This window comes from Enoplosus armatus, chromosome 23 (genome assembly GCF_043641665.1).
Source record: "Enoplosus armatus isolate fEnoArm2 chromosome 23, fEnoArm2.hap1, whole genome shotgun sequence".
NCBI lineage: Eukaryota > Metazoa > Chordata > Actinopteri > Centrarchiformes > Enoplosidae > Enoplosus > Enoplosus armatus.
In genome coordinates, this window is record NC_092202.1 from 282,797 (window position 1) to 295,256 (window position 12,460).

Here is a 12,460-nt window from a genome sequence, read left to right on the forward strand (position 1 = left end):
ATGGACGCCATCAGGACTCCTCCCCCTCTGACCTGTAACCATGGTTACGCCTCTCTCCAGTCTTCCTCAGTGGGCGTGGCCGAGGATGAGGAGGTGGGAGGAGCTCCGAGGGTGGAGTTGAGGTTTGTGACATCAGAGGCTAAGGAGGAGGTGGGGGCGGGGCCTAGCAGTGACATCACAGCATTGGTGCTGCAGCATCGCCATGGTTACTGGAGAGCCGGCGTGTTCCTGTGTGTGTGTGGAGTCGTCGTCTTCACCACAGGTAGACACACACACACACACACGCACACACCCTTTCATTGATTAGTTTGATCATGTGATTAAGGTGGGCATGGCCTGTCTCTCTTTCAGCCTTCCTATTGGCCTATGCAATGTTTGGTGGGCGGTACCACTGCTCCCAGGCAGGGGGGCAGGGGGAGGAAGACGAGCAACAGGGGGGCGGGGCTAAACCACCTGCAGAGCGAGGGGCGGGGCTTTACCTGGGAGAGCTGAGGGTGATGATGAGGAGGCTGCTGCAGGATGAAGATATCTTCAACACAGTCAGGTGGTACACTGTTTACTGTTCTCACATGACTCATCATTTTTATGGATTAATTAAAACCTTTGATTGATTCCTGATCAGTTATTTGGTCCAGTCGGTCCAGTCGACATGTTGATTTGAGTCTGTTTGTTGAAAAGAAGGAACATATAGAATATAGAATAACATCAGACTGCTCCTGGAACATGATGCGTGATGTGACAGGACCCCCTGCAGCCAGCAGGTGTTTATTACTGAACTTTGACCAAAGCTTTATTGATAGTATGTGATGAAGGAAGGAACCGGCAGTTTTCTCCTTCAAAGAAGAACCAGACGGGTTCTTCAATGTTTCCTCAACGGGTTCGGACATCATCTCTCACAGATCGGGTTACATCTTTTATCTGATCAGTGGCACTTTGAAAGGTCACTGACAAACAAGGTGGAAGTCAAACGTTACTGAACTCAGAGCTCCACAGTGAGACAGTCAAAGAGTCAGAACAAGTAGCTTTAGTTTGCGTTTCTTCAGTTAGATGTCGAGTCATTTCTGTTTTTGGTCTTTTGGACTCAGCAGCGTCCATTGGGCCAAAACAAGAGGTCATGTCATATGTTTTGGGGCCTCAGGCAGGTCACCAAAGACTTTTCAGTCGTGTTATGAGAGGGAATTTTTGTTTTCAACGTCATTTTGGTACCTTCAGGTAGGTCAGGAAGGCTGAATCAGTGTTTTTGTTCTTGTCACTCCGTCCAGCTGTCAGAACAAGTCATTTTGTGTTGTTGGGCCAGTAGAGTGTTTCTGTTTGTCACCATCAGTCGAGTCAGCAGAGCGAGTCACCCTCCAGGTTCCTCAGAGGGAACGTCTCTGGCCTCAGAGATCCTCCGACGCCTCAGACAGCTGCAGATGGATCACACCTGGACTGAGTCGCTGTACGCCACGCTGCAGTTCTCCGACAGGTAGGTCGATCGTGCAAAGATCATTCCAGAGGTTTGAGAGTGACGATGGAGAAACACCTGTTTGGTGTTTGTTTGTTTATGTGCAGGTCTCAGAGGAGCTCTCTGCGGCTCGTGGACTCTGAAGGACTTCTCTCAGAACAGATTCCCTTGAACCCGTCTGACTACTGTCCATACAGTGCCACAGGAACTACCATGGTGAGACAGAGACAGGATGTATTTGTTACCATGGTAACCACAATCCCAGGTATCTTTACCTGTCTCTCTCTCTGCAGGGGGGCGTGGTCTACGCCAACTACGGCCGTACGGAGGATTTTAATTGGCTGAAGAGTGCGGGTGTGTCTGTGGTTGGCTGTGTGGTGGTGATGCGTGTTGGGGGCGGGGTCAGTTTTGCTGAGAAGGTCTGGTTGGCTGAGAGGAATGGGGCGGGCGGAGCTTTGATCTACCCCGACCCCGCCGACCTGCCGCAGGACCCCCGACGCCTCGGACTGAACACAAACACCGCCGTGTCCGAACATGTAACACATACACATACATACAAACACACATGTTCCATGTCTTGCTGCTCCTGACCAATCAGCATCTCCCTCCGTGTCATCCAATCACAGGTCCACCTGGGGTCAGGTGACCCCTTCACCCCTGGTTTTCCCTCCTTCAATCACACTCAGTTCCCGCCCATCCAGTCCTCTGGCCTGCCACTCATCCCAACCCTGCCAATCAGTGCCACTGTAGCTACCAAGCTGCTCAGGTGAGCCCCGCCCCCTCAGGTTACCTGTTCAGATGTTCTTGTGACCTTACTGCGTGTCTCTGTGTCTCAGCCAGCTGTCTGGTCCATCCTGTCCTCCGTCATGGCGGGGTCGGCTGCCGTATGTGCACTGCGTGGTCGGTCCAGAGTTCAGCTCCGGACGCAGAGTCAAGATGTCAGTCCACAACGTCATGACACCTGTCCTGCTCAACAACATCTTCTCCTCTCTGGAGGGACGAGTCGAACCAGGTGAGCGACATTTTTCATGAATGGATCATAACAAACTGTATTTCTGTAATGAGGAGAAACCACTTCATCTCTCTGTCAGACCAGTACATCATCCTGGGAGCTCAGAGGGACTCGTTGGGTCCAGGAGCCGTGAAGTCTGGAGTTGGAACAGCGATCCTCCTGGAGCTGGCTCGAACTTTCTCTACCATGGTGAAGAACGGTAAGACTCACCTGGAGACAGGTGCTGACTGTCTGATCTGACAGAAAAGCGCCCTCTAGCTGTGGCTTTAATCACGGCAGCATTGTAGGGTTTCTGTGTGCAGGTTTTAGTCCCAGACGGAGTTTGCTGTTTGTCAGCTGGGACGCTGGAGATTTTGGGAACGTTGGAGCTACTGAATGGCTGGAGGTTTGTCCAATCAGAGAGCAGAAAACACACATTACACACCACAGAGGAAAAAGGATTAAACAAACTTCTACATTAAAATATACTCAGAAATTTACCCACATTAAGCAACTCTCTGCTGAGTCCTCTCCCTGACCTCTGACCTTGTGGTTGCCATAGCAACATAGTAACCTTTGACCTCTGTTTTCCAGGGTTACCTGTCCATGCTCCACCTGAAGGCTGTAGCCTACTTCAGTCTGGACCAGGCTGTCATGGGTACCATATGGCTCTCAGCCAATCACAGGAGACCTTCTTTAAAATGCTAATCAGCCATTGAAAGAGACAATAAACAACCGTCTGTCTGTCTGCCTCTCTGTCTGCCTGCAGGTGATGATGTTCTGTCGGCCTACACCAGTCCTCTGCTGGTCGACCTGCTGGACGCTGCCATCAGACAGGTGAACATGTTACTATGTTATATGTTACACATGTTGATGTGTGTATTTATGTATTTCAGTGCTGCTTTGCCTTCATGTCACGTTACTTTACATCATGTGACATCATGTAATGTCATATTATTTTCTGTCAGTTTGTTGTGTCTTGTTGTGTGATGTAACATTAAGTAACATGACAAGATGTAATGTGACAAGACATAAAGTAACATCACATGAAATCAGATGACTTGTTATAACATGATGCATGTTGTATTATGCTATTGTACGTCATGACATGACATGTCTTGATACATGTCATGTTATATTATATGAGGTCATAGTGATGTTGCATCCTGTCATGTCATGTTGTTATATGCTACAACATGTGACAAGATGTTATGTTACATGAAGACATCTTGTGTTGTGTTTGATCATGATGTTCTGGGTTTTATGTGTGAAAGGTGGAGCATCCAAAACATGCAGGTCAGACCATCTACAGCCAGGCTGAGAAAGAGGGAGGCAGCTGGAGGATGTGAGACGCACAGCAAACACACAACAGCAGCACATAAACACTGAACAATGCTCTAAGAATGTTGTAACGTAGTCCTGGAGTTTACCTATAAGACTCATAGACCATATATTCCTCTCCTCAGTATGAAGCCGTTGTATCTGAACAGTGGAGCGTACAGTTTCACGGCCTTCGCAGGAGTTCCAGCTGTGGAGCTCAGATTCACTGAGGTGAACTTTATATTCTTTAACCAACAACACGTCCACACACTGCTGCACACTGCTACTTTTTGTCATGTTACTTATGTCGTGTTACTTTTTGTCGTGTAACTTATGTAGTGTTACTTTGTCATGTAACTTATGTCATGTTACTTTTTGTCTTGTTACTTATGTCGTGTTATTTTTTGTCTTGTTACTATGTCATGTTATTTATGTCATGTTATTTTTTGTCATATTACTTACGACGTGTTTGTTCAGGAGCGAGCATACCCATTCGTTAACACACAATTGGACAGCGCCTCCCGCCTGCAGGAAGTACTAGGGGGTCGTCTGGGGGTCACTGGGCGGAGCTTAGGAGAGCTGGTGGGGGAGATGGTGCTGCGATTGGCCTATGACCACATCCTGCCGCTACGCATCACTTCCTACGCGCAGACAGTGCTGCAGTTCAGCGCTCAGCTCAACAAACACTCTGCTGAGCTGCAGGTATGCTCTTTTATCTTACCTGTATTACAGTATGTCCTGTGTCAGCTGTTATAATGCTGTCAGGCTCCTTTTCAGATGCTTTCTCTCTGGGGTCTTTGAATAGTTGGTTCACTAACAAAGACCACACCATTAGTGAGGTATAAAAGGTAATTTATTCAAATTCTGGAAGTGTAGGAAGAGGGTCGAGCATGGTAGGATGATTAGGGGTCGAGGGAAGGGATGAAGGGGTTAGAGGGGAGAGATGAAGGGGGTCGAGGGAAGGGATGAAGGGGATCGAGGGGAGGGATGAAGGGGCTCGAGGGGAGGGATGATGAAGGGTATCGAGAAGAGGGATGAAGGGGGTCAAGGGAAGGAATGAAGGGGGTCGAGGGGAGGGATGAAGGGGGTCGACGAGACTCGTGATGTCACGGGAGGAGCTAGGAACCCGGGGATTGGGGGGCATGTCACGATGAGCTGCTGCTTCATCGTCCCCCTTTGGTTCCTATAATGAAAGAAAAAGAAGAATTATTAAGATGGAAGTATTTACCCTAACACGCATGTCTTGATGGTGGGAGGAAAGCAGAACACCCGGCGGAAATCCACACAAACACGGAGAGAACATGCAAACTCCACACAGAAAGGACCTGGGACGGTCCAACCCAGGACCTTCTTGCTGTGAGTGCCAACCACTGAGAAGGGACAGAGAAGAGGAATGGGGTTGGGGGTTGGCCAACATAGCTGGCTTGCTGCCAGTCATCTTAACAAAAAACAACAACAAAAAAACACTACCAGTTAGCAAGCTGGCTAGCTTGGTTACTCACAAAAAGTTAACACTGAAGTGTAGTCGTGGGACATTTTGAAGACAATAAATGAGGGTTGTGTCCTAAGAAGATTTTTGTTCTCACTGTGCTGGTGTTCAGAAGTCCTCTTCTGTATGTTGTTTAGCTGTTGTTGTTAGCATAAAACACTGTTTTAGTGGTTTCAGGTTTGCCTGAATGTGTTTTTAAAGTGACATCATATTAACAATATTGTTGAATATTTTGACTAGGGCTGGGCAAGTTAACGCGTTAATTAATTAACGCCGACAATTATTTTATCGCGCATTAACGCAGTTTTTATTATTATTATTTTTCAAGTCCGTTGCTCACTGGCTCTGAATACACACACAGACAAACCATGGGTCACAGGAGGGGTGGGATGTTGACCAGTATTGGCTTGGGATGGGCGTCATCACGAGTCTCAACCATTTGGGGTGGACCTAAGACTGCTGCAGCGCTCACATGAACCGGAACAGAAAAGAACTGGCGGGGACAGAAAAATGGAAAAGGTTACTGAACTCTTACATGGACATTTTCATTTTACATTTACAGTACTTCTGGATGTATGAAAATCAAATTAACAGTAATTTAGTCTACTGTAAACAAAGAATAGACCCAAACATTAACACAAAATATCTCTTTTTTAAAAAATGAACATCTCCATACCTGTAGTGATACACAAAAGACAGAACCATGAGCTGTGTGTCTGCCAAACGTGGCTATCCTGGTGAAACGAACAAAATAAACGCCATTTAATGAAGGACGACGTCGCTCGAGTGACGAAGCTAAATTAGCATGCTAACGCTAGCTTTTATCTTCAGATTAGCGAACTCAAATCCCTGCAGGTCTCACTCAGGACAAGTCGGGTATTATATCAGACAAGATGCAGCAGTTTAGTCACATTCAAATTATCACTTTTAACTTTCATATCACGGAGCGAAACAGAACTTACCCCCGGTCACGTTAGAAACGGCTTTGACTGGAGCGCGCGCGCCTTCGTTGAACGCGACTCCACACACACACATATATACAGGAGATTACCCCCCCCCCAAAAAAAAAAGAAACGTTAAAGAGAATATTTTGGTGAAATTCACCAGACATACATATCAAACTGCTACATGAAGTATCACTTAAATGCAATACACTGATGCCAGCAAATCACCCATCCAAACGAACAGTGGAGGGAGGCTTCGGCAGACTACGTTGGATGCAGCTTGTAGGAGAAGTATAGATAAACAAAAGCAAGACAAGCTAACAAATGCCATAGCGATGTGGATAGCTACAAACTGCAGGCCGATTAATATTGTGGAAGATGTCGCTCTGAGGAACGTTCTTAGGGTCGCATCGAATGACGTCACGTATGAGCCTCCCTCAAGACGCACCATCACAAGAAGAATACACGAGTTGTATCAAAAGGAGAGGACTACAACAGCGTTACAACGTGCACCAACTGTTTGCAAACAGGGACACTTGCTACTGAACATAGACTGTTTATGCTGCTCCCTGATGAAAGAAAAATGTTTCTATAAAACAGATTTATAAATGTGAACTTGCTGTTGCTCGGAAGGTGCTTGTTATAATGTTATGATCGTGGCTCTGGACTCTGATGGTAACTTGTTTTTCTGTAACACACTAATAGCGAATAGCGTACATTAATGTTTAAGTTGAGATTTACAAGACATATTTCAACTGCTACTGTGTAAAGGGAATACTGCTGTTTAAAAAGCACCTTATTTGTTTTAAGTGTTTGCAAACCAAATGTTATTGCACTTTTGTTCATATAGCAGTACTTTTAAAATAAAAGTACACTACTTTTGAATTCATTTTTTAATTTTGCGCATAACAATGCGATTAATCGCAGAAAATCATGTGATTAATCACGATTAAAAATTTGAATCTTTGCCCAGCACTAATTTTGACTTTTCTCCAATTCAACAAGCAAATGACAGAATTAGAGCTCAAAGAGCTTTCTGTCTCTGTCTCTGTCTTCAGGCCAGAGGTTTGTCTCCTCAGTGGGTTTTCAGTGCCAGAGGAGATTACAGCCGAGCAGCCGAGACGCTGCAGAGAGCCATCGACTACAGCGACCTGCACGACCCGACGACTGCTCGCTTCTACAACACTCGCATCATGAGGGTACAAATACTGCAAACACTGCTGCTGATACTTCTACAACACTCGCATCATGAGGGTACAAATACTGCAAACACTGCTGCTGATACTTCTACAACACTCGCATCATGAGGGTACAAATACTGCAAACACAGCTGCTGATACTTCTACAACACTTGTATCATGAGGGTACAAATACTGCAAACACTGCTGCTGATACTTCTACAACACTTGCATCATGAGGGTACAAATACTGCAAACACTACTGCTGATACTCACTTCTACAACACTCGCATCATGAGGGTACAAATACTGCAAACACTGCTGCTGATACTTCTACAGCACTCACATCATGAGGGTACAAATACTGCAAACACTGCTGCTGATACTTCTACAACACTCGCATCATGAGGGTACAAATACTGCAAACACTGCTGCTGATACTTCTACAACACTCGCATCATGAGGGTACAAATCCTGCAAACACTGCTGCTGATACTTCTACAACACTCGCATCATGAGGGTACAAATCCTGCAAACGCTGCTGCTGATACATCTACAACACTTGCATCATGAGGGTACAAATACTGCAAACGCTGCTGCTGATACTTCTACAACACTCGCATCATGAGGGTACAAATACTGCAAACGCTGCTGCTGATACTTCTACAACACGCATCATGAGGGTATAAAGTTTTTGTTACTCTTATTATTCTTTTATTTGGGGTATAATTATGCTCTACATTTTGGAAATACAGTTCCCATCATGCTTTGAGGATGTTAACAGGAAGTATAGTTTTTAGTCTATATTTCTTGACATTTAGTCACATGGACATCAGAGATGATGATCTCCTCTGGAAGTGGACGTCACTCTGAATGATTCAACATGTGTTTCATGTCTGTGAGTTCAGGTCCAACTGCGTGATGACTCTGAGAAGGACACACTGACTATCAGGTGCTAAGTGTTTTTTTTTTTTTTTTAGGTACCTTTATTTCCTCCCCCCCTTCAACTCTCCCCCTCTGCGGAAAACATCCCCAGAGTTTAACAGAATAATAAAATCATTTCCTGCGTCTGTCCTCCAGGTGGAATACTACTTCCTGTCTCAGTACGTGTCGGTGGTGGACACGCCGTTCCGTCACGTGATCCACGGCCGCGGCGACCACACTCTGAGCGCGCTCACTGAGCACCTGGCCCTGCTGACCTCCGACCCCGAACGCTTCGAGGAGAAACGCTTCAGACGACAGCTCGCCTTTTTTACCTGGACGCTGCAGGGAGCCGCCAACGCCCTGAACGGAGACGTGTGGAGCATACACAACACACACACGTATACACACTGAGACACAACACACACATCACATATACACACACACGTATACACACTGAGACACACAACACACACACACATGTATACATACTAGACACACAACACACACATCACATATACACACACACACACACGTATACACACTGAGACATACAACACACATACACGTATACACACTGAGACACACAACACACACACGTATACACACTGAGACACACAACACACACACACACACGTATACACACTGAGACACACAACACACACATCACATATACACACACACACGTATACACACTGAGACACACAACACACACGTATACACACTGAGACCCACAACACATATACACACACAACACACACACTGAGACACAACTCAGAACACTGTCTCACACTCACTGTTTAATTTAGTTTCTGTATTTATGTAACATTTAAAAATGAAGCATCTCAATTCAACCTTTGTTCTGTTATTTGGAGACAATAACTTTATTGAAACTTTACTAACCTGCGATGTGACGCCGCCGCGTTGAGTGAGTCAGTGATGAAGCTAACCTTCGTTAAACCATCGAAAAAACGGATCGTTTGATAACTTTTGCCTCTTGGTGTGATGAAATGATTTTGTTTGGATATCTTCACATTCATCTGAATATCATTTACAGATTTTTGGATAATTCTTTTATTTGATTTATCTATTGCTGCTATATGCTGACTGTCTCTCCTCCTGTCTCTCCTCCTGTCTCTCCTCCTGTCTCTCCTTCTGTCTCTCCTCCTGTTTCTCCTCCTGTTTCTCCTCCGGTCTCTCCTCCTGTCTCTCCTCCTGTCTCTCCTTCTGTCTCTCCTCCTGTCTCTCCTCCTGTTTCTCCTCCTGTTTCTCCTCCGGTCTCTCCTCCTGTCTCTCCTTCTGTCTCTCCTCCTGTCTCTCCTCCTGTTTCTCCTCCTGTTTCTCCTCCTGTCTCTCCTCCTGTCTCTCCTCCGGTCTCTCTTCCTGTCTCTCCTCCTGTCTCTCCTCCGGTCTCTCCTCCTGTCTCTCCTTCTGTCTCTCCTCCGGTCCCTCCACCTCCTGTTTCACCTGCTATTTCACCTCCTGTCTCTCCTCCTCCTGTCTCACCTCCTCCTGCCTCACCTCCTGTCTCTCCTCCTCCTGTTCCACCTCCTGTTTCACCTCCTGTCTCTCCTACTGTCTCTCCACCTCCTGTCTTTCCTCCTCCTGTTTCACCTCCTGTCTCTCCTCCTTCTGCCTCACCTCCTGTTTCTCCTCCGGTCTCTCCTCCGGTCTCTCCTCCTCCTGTCTCTCCTTCTGTCTCTCCTTCTGTCTCTCCTCCGGTCCCTCCACCTCCTGTTTCACCTCCTGTCTCTCCTACTGTCTCTCCACCTCCTATCTTTCCTCCTCCTGTTTCACCTCCTGTCTCTCCTCCTCCTGCCTCACCTCCGGTCTCTCCTCCTCCTGTCTCTCCTTCTGTCTCTCCTTCTGTCTCTCCTCCGGTCCCTCCGCCTCCTGTTTCACCTCCTGTCTCTCCTCCTCCTGCCTCACCTCCTGTTTCACCTGCTGTCTCTCCTCCTGTCTCTACACCTCCTGTCTCACCTCCTGTCTCTCTTCCTCCTGTTTCACCTCCTGTCTCCTCCTATAGATAATTAGACAGGTGTGGAGGACTGCTGAGTTGAGTCTTTTTGTATTGTGATGTGTATTGTTTTTTTTATTGATTTTAAAGGTTTTATTATCAGAGTAATTTTGGGGCAAATAAACAAAAGAACACAAAAATATACGACCTTTGACAGGGTTGTAGGTTAGCTTAGCTTAGCTTCTTTCTAAAGGTTTGAGACCACTGATCTGGTATAAAGTTTGTAAAATGTTCTGATATTTTAGTATTGTATGTATTAGAGATAGAAGAGCCGAGACCAGGAGGATCCAGAGTCTTCAGGACAGATGTGGTTCCTCACTGCTGAGGAGGAGCTTTCTGATGGTTTATACTAACCTCGTCATCTCCCTCAGAGCTGTCTGACCTGGCTGCTCTTCTGTGGATCCACATCATCTTGTCTGGTTTGAAGATGGTTTAAAGTAACATGATAAACTGGATACAACATGCTAAAACATTCTGAAAACAAGTTACGACAACTGGACTACAACATGCCACAAGTTTTGCAAATAGACAACAACATACACAAAAGGATCAGAAAACGGATTACAACATGCTAAAACATTCTGAAAACCGGCTATAATGTGCTGAAGTGTTGTGAAAACATGCTACAGTGTGCTATCAGTTTTGAAAAAGGGCTACAGCAAGCTAAAACACTCTAGGCTATAGGCTAGGTGCTAAGACATTCTGAAATGGTTAAAAAAACTACAACATACTGAAACAAAAAGAAGCTGTAAACCTGAAAACAGGTTCAAATGTTAGAACATCCCATAAACGTACAAATGCTGGCTACGACAGTTCTAAAAACAGATAAATGGAAATACTTACTGGCATGGTCAGACTGAGGCCCAGTAAACACTGAAGATCAGAGCGACCTTCATCATTTACTGAGGAAGAGGAGAGTTGAACTAGTGAGAGATACTTTTAACAAGCAGCAAATTAACTGCTGCTACTGCTACAGCAGGTGAGAAACTTAACATTGTTGTAGTAGCAGTAGGAGAAGTAGTCTAACTAGTAGTAGTAGTAGTAGTATTAGTATCAGTTCCACTGCAATCGGTACTACATAAACTTCCTACAAAAGTTCTAAAAGTTTTTGTACTCATAAAGTTCTGTTCTGCCGGTGTCGCCCTGCTGCTGTCGCGGTGTGTACACAGAGCTGAGGGCGGGGCTACCTACAGGTGTCAGGTGTGATGAATGTCTATCAGCTGAAGATCAGACAGCAGCAGGTCGTGAGACAACAACCTTCTCCTTTATTTGTTCAGTGAAACAGAATCTGTGGAACAACAAAGCTGCTGCAGGTGAATCTGAAATCATCTGCATGAATGAGTCACTGGTTTTATTAGTATCACTGGAATCACTGGTTTATTAAAGTAGCTGGTGATATTAGTGTCACTGGTTTTATTAAAGTCTTGAGGACACTGGTGTTAGTAGTATTACTGGAATCTGTGGTGTTACGATTGTCACTGAAGTAACTGGTTCTATTTAAGTCCCTGGGGTCACTGGGGTTAGTAGTACTGGAATCACTGGTGTTATTTGTGTCACTGGACTCACTGGTGTTACTATTGTCACTGAAGTAACTGGTTCTATTTAAGTCCCTGGGGTCAGTAGTACTGGAATCACTGGTGTTGTTTGTGTCACTGGACTCACTGAGGTGGGTATAATCACTGGTGTCCAGTGTCAAAAAAAAAACCTTCAAAGGAATAACTGGTTTTAGTGTCACTGGACTCACTGGTGTTACGTAGATGTTAAACTTTTGTGTGTCCTCAGGTCACAAACTCACCATTCCCTCTACAAAAAGAAAATCCACACATTTCTTACAGATGTTAGTAGTTCATTGGTGGCCATTTTAAAAACTTGTTACATAAAAATGATTTGTACTTCAGTGTGGGAGAGTTTGGGGTGTGTTTGCTGGAGTTATTGTGTTGTAATCGTAAGGCGGCTGGTTCTGAGCGTCAGTGAAACACACCTGAATCATCTTGATGTGTCAGGAGACAGAAAAGTCCTCAGAAACACACGACTGAGGGGAGTCTGACTTCAATTGCAGCTTTAGTTTAAGCTGAGTTTAAGCTTAAGTTCACGTGCAGTTTGAGTCATCAATACATGAATCAGACAGATGTTACACTCAGGTTTTATAAGGAATT

General features: G+C 45.5%; 1 protein-coding gene across 1 annotated transcript; it reads left to right on the forward strand.

The window, feature by feature from the left end:
* On the forward strand, positions 1 to 8,701 carry tfr2 (transferrin receptor 2). The gene is made up of 16 exons (XM_070930159.1): positions 1 to 262; positions 352 to 544; positions 1,325 to 1,465; positions 1,552 to 1,660; positions 1,738 to 1,980; positions 2,071 to 2,210; positions 2,281 to 2,456; positions 2,536 to 2,655; positions 2,759 to 2,841; positions 3,030 to 3,093; positions 3,205 to 3,272; positions 3,710 to 3,780; positions 3,902 to 3,986; positions 4,233 to 4,457; positions 7,247 to 7,387; positions 8,447 to 8,701. The coding sequence occupies exons 1-16, from the start codon at positions 1 to 3 to the stop codon at positions 8,699 to 8,701; spliced, it is 2,376 nt and encodes a 791-aa protein (XP_070786260.1).
* The last annotated feature ends 3,759 nt before the right edge of the window (positions 8,702 to 12,460 follow it).

What these genes read in the sequence shown, in the direction of transcription:
- tfr2 (XM_070930159.1), top strand. Translation starts at nt 1, where the DNA reads ATGGACGCCATCAGGACTCCTCCCCCTCTGACCTGTAACCATGGTTAC. An exon ending in AGTCGTCGTCTTCACCACAG is followed by an intron (nt 263 to 351) that starts GTAGACACACAC and finishes TCTCTCTTTCAG; the next exon opens with CCTTCCTATTGGCCTATGCA. An exon ending in ACGCTGCAGTTCTCCGACAG is followed by an intron (nt 1,466 to 1,551) that starts GTAGGTCGATCG and finishes GTTTATGTGCAG; the next exon opens with GTCTCAGAGGAGCTCTCTGC.